Below are 5,148 nucleotides of genomic sequence, written 5' to 3' on the forward strand. Positions count from 1 at the left end.
AATGAGTAATTAATACAAACTGCCATTTAAGCACAAGCTAATTAAAAAAAAAAAAAAAAATTGAATTTTTTTTTCTACATAATTATTTATTGTATAGATTTTAAATTAATTTTAATTACTTAAGATTATTAATTATTTAATTAATTAGTGATAATTATTATTATTGTGAGCATTAAAAATAGTGCAATAGGCGATCAAAATAATTTATAATTTTTTTTTTTTTAAATATTATTGTCATGTAATTTTTATTGGTAATTAGTAAATTTATATTAATTAATTAATGTAATTTTTTTTAATAAGTAATTAAAACTTTAAATTATGAATATAAATTTTTTTTAGAGTTGGAGTGTTTTCATTTTTTTTTTTAAGGGTTGACGTGGGGAAAATGGACATGGGAGGTTTGTAGGAAATTAAAATTATTGACAAAGTTTAAATTCGAGTGAACATTAATATAAAAAATTTATTTTTGTTTTATAAATTCGAGAGAGATATTAATTGTAGAGTAAATTAATCACTATTAGCGTCGGCGTTATCGTTATCTCCAGCGCTCTCGGATCCGCTGTTTGAAGTCGCGTTGGACTCTTCGTCGGAATCTTTTAGCACTTTGCCTTTTACACTCTTTCTGGGTCTTGTTGTCTCGAAATCGGATCCTTCTTCGTCAGATGAATATATATTTGAAGCAGCGACTGTAATAAAGTTGAAGTATTTTGTTAGTAAAATATATAAAATTGAAAATGATTTATTATAAAGTAAATATTTAAATTAAGTATGGGTTGTTGGTACTCTTTCCAGAGGAAATTTAATTCTCTACAACTTTTCTCTCTTATAATTTTTCCCTAAACTCAATAGTTTCCGAAATAATTACTCCAAGTACTAAAAAAGTAATTAATTACTACAATTAATTTTCTAATCACTGAAAGTATGGCTTGTTGGTACTCTTTCCACCGGAAATTTAATTCTCTACAACTTTTCTCTCTTATAATTTTTCCCTAAACTCAATAGTTTCCGAAATAATTACTCAAAGTACTAAAAAAGTAATTAATTACTACAATTAATTTTCTAATCACTAAAAGTATGGCTTGTTGGTACTCTTTCCACCGGAAATTCAATTCCCTACAACTTTCCTCTCTTACACTTTTTCTCTAAACTCCATAGTTTCTCCAAAAAACGTCCGGTCACTCACCTTTAGTCCCTTTCTTAAACTTGCTCTTGATAGCTGCCAGTGAAATGGCTCCCTCGTCATCAGACCCATCGTCATTATAATTATCAGCAGCATAACCAGCACTTCTTCCCGCGCCCCTCCCACTTCCAATTTTCTTGACCTTGCTCTGATTTTTCATGGCCATCCTCAGCTTCTCTTCCTCCTTCTTGATCATCTCATACCGATTCTGATCAGGATTAGCGCCGACATGACTCAGTACTTTAATACCCGAGGCCTTCTGGGACCTGTCAGCCAGCGACATCGTCATCTTCCGGTGAGTAAACGACTCAGTAGAGTGAGGCCTGAAGGTAAGTTTGGTCCGGAAGACCGCTTGGCCCTGCAGACCAGTACCTTGTCTTATATAAAGATGGTTGTGGTCACCCTGGAGCGGCTGTTTATAGACATCGAATATCTCGGAGCCCAGGTGAAGGCTCATGCTGCCATCCGACCACCTCACGAACCTCGCGTTGCTCTCTTTGGCCGGCTTGCCATCTTCTCCAAAGACGTCTTTCCACCTAATAGTATTTTCTACTTTAAGTTTAAGTCTGGCTCTGCCCTCCTCATCTAGAGTCTCTTCCTCGTCGATCTCATCCTCGTAGGTCTCGTGGTCAAACGGCCGGGTCTCGACGGACAAGAAATTTGGCAGCTTGACAAAATGGATCTCCCGACCAAGATCAGTTGAGATCTTCGGAATTTCGACGTCGATCCTCGTCTCTGGGGGAGGTTCCGGTTCCTCTTCCTTCTCTTTCTCCTCAGGATCTTCTCGCTGCTCTAGATCCCCGCGTTCGCGACTCAGACTCCTGGATCGAGAGGACCGTTCTCGGGATCTAGAGCGAGATCTTGATCTGGATTTAGACCTGGATCTAGATCGTGATTTGGACTTTGATTTTTCTGGTGATTTTTCTTTGTCGTCATCCGAGCTGATGTCCGAAGCGTCCCCGAAGAGGGCGTCGGCGGTCGGTTTGTCTGAGGCTGGCGGCTCGTCCTCGGAGTCAGTGTCAATAAGAGCGCGGTGACGTTTCACGTTTTTCTCAGATTCTGACGCAGATCCGCTTCCTTCGCGGGTAGTCCGTTTACGTTTCGTCACTTCTATGTCGCTGTCGTCACCGGATTTTGCTTCCTGGTGATTTGGTGAACTGACAGCTTTGGGAGATGGAGATCTAGATCTAGATCTTGCTGTTTTTGTGCTACCAGGTGATGCTGGTCGTGATTCCTGATCTACTTTTGATGTTCCAGGTGATTTTGATCTAGATCTTGATCTAGATCCAGCATTTCTTGAAGTTCCAGGTGATTTTGATCTAGATCTTGATCTAGATCCAGCGTTTCTTGATGTTCCAGCAGATTTAGACCTAGATCTTGATCTAGATCCAGCATTTCTTGATGTAGCTCGTGATCTAGATCTAGATCTTGATCTAGACCCAGCATTTCTTGAAGTTCCACGTGATCTAGATCTTGATCTTGATCTAGATCCAGCGTGTCTTGATGTAGCTCGTGATCCAGATCGTGATCTTGATCTAGATCTTGCTCCTTTAGTGCTGGCAGGTGTAACTGATCTAGATTTATCATTCCTTGGACTTGTTGGTGATCCAGAATGTGATCTAGATCTGGATCTTGCTCCCTTTACACTAGCAGGAGATCCAGAATGAGATCGCGATCTAGAACCGGCGGTTCTTGCGGTACCTGTTGGAGATCTGGATTTATTTCGCTGACTTGTTGGAGTTTGTGATCTGCTACGGGAGCTATGGTTCGAATTATTGCTCTCTGCTGACGCTGATCTGGATCTCGATCGTGATCTAGATCGGGAATTTGAACGATGGCTTTTAGGTGAACCTGGTGATGATCTACGGCTTGCTGGAGATGCTGCTTTGCTAGATCTGCTGCGGTTGCTCTGATGACTGCGCTCGGATCCAGGGGAATTATGGGATGCGTTGGAGGCAACTGAACCTGGAGATCCTGATCTAGGACTCGGACTCCGGGATTTTGAGCCGCTGGATCTACTGGAGTATGATCTTGCGGGTGAACCCTGAGATCTTGGACTCGACATTTTTTTTTCTGTCAATTATTAAAAATTATTTATGACTGGAAATGTAGCAGACATCCGATAAATTTTTTATTATTAATTAGTAGAGTAAATAATTAATAAAATTAAATTTTAAAAAAATCGGCATTTAGAAAATTTTGAAATTGATAAGTGCATTTTTTTAAATATTTTTTTTTTTAATTATTTACTCTATTTATTTGTAATTAATTGTGTGAATATGGGACTGAAGTTGGCAGACAATTCAAAATTTTTGAATTCTATTTTTGAGAATTTAATTGAAAAAACAAAAAAAAAAAAAGTAAAAAAATGCACTTGTGGAAAATTTTAAAAACTACAGGTGCAATTTTTTCAAATATTTTTTTTTTTTTGATTTATTGTCAAAAAAAAAATTCAAACTTATCAGATGGTGGCTAATAACAGTATCATAATTATTTAAGGTTATTTTGGTCAGAACTAAAAAATTTTGAAAAATTTTACAGTAAAATTAATTTAATTATTTTTACTATGAACAATAAATATATTAGATGTCAGAAAAATTTAATATTATCAATAAATATAAACATAAACATAAATAGTATTTTTTAAGTTATTTATTCTATTTATTTAAAATTTAAAATTTTTTTCATGTCTGCTACATTCGCATTCTTTTTTTACTTACTTATTATTTTTAATTATTAATAATTACTGCTCTCATTTAAATAATTAAATTTTCAAAAACAATCTCTAGTTACTTGTAATCACTTGTAATTATTTATTTTTATCAATATTTTTTGGTTAGAATCAGAATTAGACATTAATTTAAATTTTTAAATTGCGCAGACGCGCGCGCGTGCGTATGAGTTATAATTGGAGTTTGAATTTTTTATACGCGCGGTCAGTCAGAGTTAAGAGACAATAGCGAGTGGGTGATTTTTTTTGACACTTTAGAATTTTGTGGTTATTTAAATTAATTATTTATTGAAAAAGTTCAATTAATGATTAATGATGATGATTAATAAGTAATTAGTATCTAAAGTTGTGAATTTTCCAGTGTTTGTAGATTTATTTATTTACTGGTTAGTGTGAGATGTCGGGTCTGAATTCTGGGGAACATTTAATTTGATTTGGTGAGTATATTTGTTTTAATTGTTGTTGATTAATTAAACGAGTAATTAATTGGGTGATTAAGACAATTTTTTAATTATTGTGATGTCAAAGGATAGGAAATTATTTATTTTTACTTTCCCTGTGGAATGAAAAGCAAATGGCGGCGTTTCTATGAAAAGGCGGGAAAGTAAATTTTTTTGAAATTTTTAAATAATTGATATATTGATAATTTTATTGAAAATTAAATAATTCATAAGAAGTCGAAGTAAAATTTGATATTTTGTTAGAAATTCAAAATTTTAGGAGATATTTTTTTTTTAATTTTAAAAATAATTAAATTTAAAATTTTAATTTTAAATACAATTTAAAATTTGAAAAATTCGAATTCTTTACTTAAAGTAAAAAAAAAATTAACTTTTGAAATTTTACTCACATTTTTCTGAAATTAAAAAATTTTATTTTAGTCTCAAATTTCAAAAATTTTGATTTAATTTAAAATTTAAAATAAAAATATTTTATTAATTCCCAAAAATTAAAACCTTCTTAAATTAAATTATCACAAAAAAAAAATATACTTTCTTTTTTAAATTTTTTAAAATTTCCCGCCAAATTCAAATATCCTTACAGTGGCTTCCATTTTGATTCTAAGTCCTAGCGTCCACAACAAGATGGCGACAGGGCCTAATGCCCAATAATAACGAATGAAAATAGAAAGAAAGAAAGAAAGGGTGGGGGTCTTTGAAATAGGGGAGGGCATGAGTAAATTCATTCACCAAGACGACAAAAAGTAGGGATAGAAAAATTTTTTCAACAAAAGGGA

General features: G+C 33.6%; 1 protein-coding gene across 1 annotated transcript; it reads right to left on the reverse strand.

Moving 5' to 3' along the window:
• Positions 1-434: 434 nt before the first annotated feature.
• On the reverse strand, positions 435-4,016 carry LOC103571243 (another transcription unit protein). Its single transcript, XM_008549347.3, has 3 exons — positions 3,901-4,016; positions 1,184-3,253; positions 435-686 (listed from the first exon to the last, which is right to left on the reverse strand). The coding sequence occupies exons 2-3, from the start codon at positions 3,243-3,245 to the stop codon at positions 508-510; spliced, it is 2,241 nt and encodes a 746-aa protein (XP_008547569.1). The 5' UTR covers positions 3,246-3,253; positions 3,901-4,016; the 3' UTR covers positions 435-507.
• Positions 4,017-5,148: the final 1,132 nt, after the last annotated feature.

Source organism: Microplitis demolitor, chromosome 4 (genome assembly GCF_026212275.2).
Source record: "Microplitis demolitor isolate Queensland-Clemson2020A chromosome 4, iyMicDemo2.1a, whole genome shotgun sequence".
In the NCBI taxonomy this organism is placed as follows: Eukaryota; Metazoa; Arthropoda; class Insecta; order Hymenoptera; family Braconidae; genus Microplitis; species Microplitis demolitor.

Excerpts from the sequence above, each read along its gene's own strand:
- LOC103571243 (XM_008549347.3), bottom strand. The coding sequence starts at position 3,245 with ATGTCGAGTCCAAGATCTCAGGGTTCACCCGCAAGATCATACTCCAGT. Across the intron at positions 687-1,183 it reads GTTTAAGAAAGGGACTAAAG|TCGCTGCTTCAAATATATAT; the intron begins GTGAGTGACCGG and ends ACTTTATTACAG.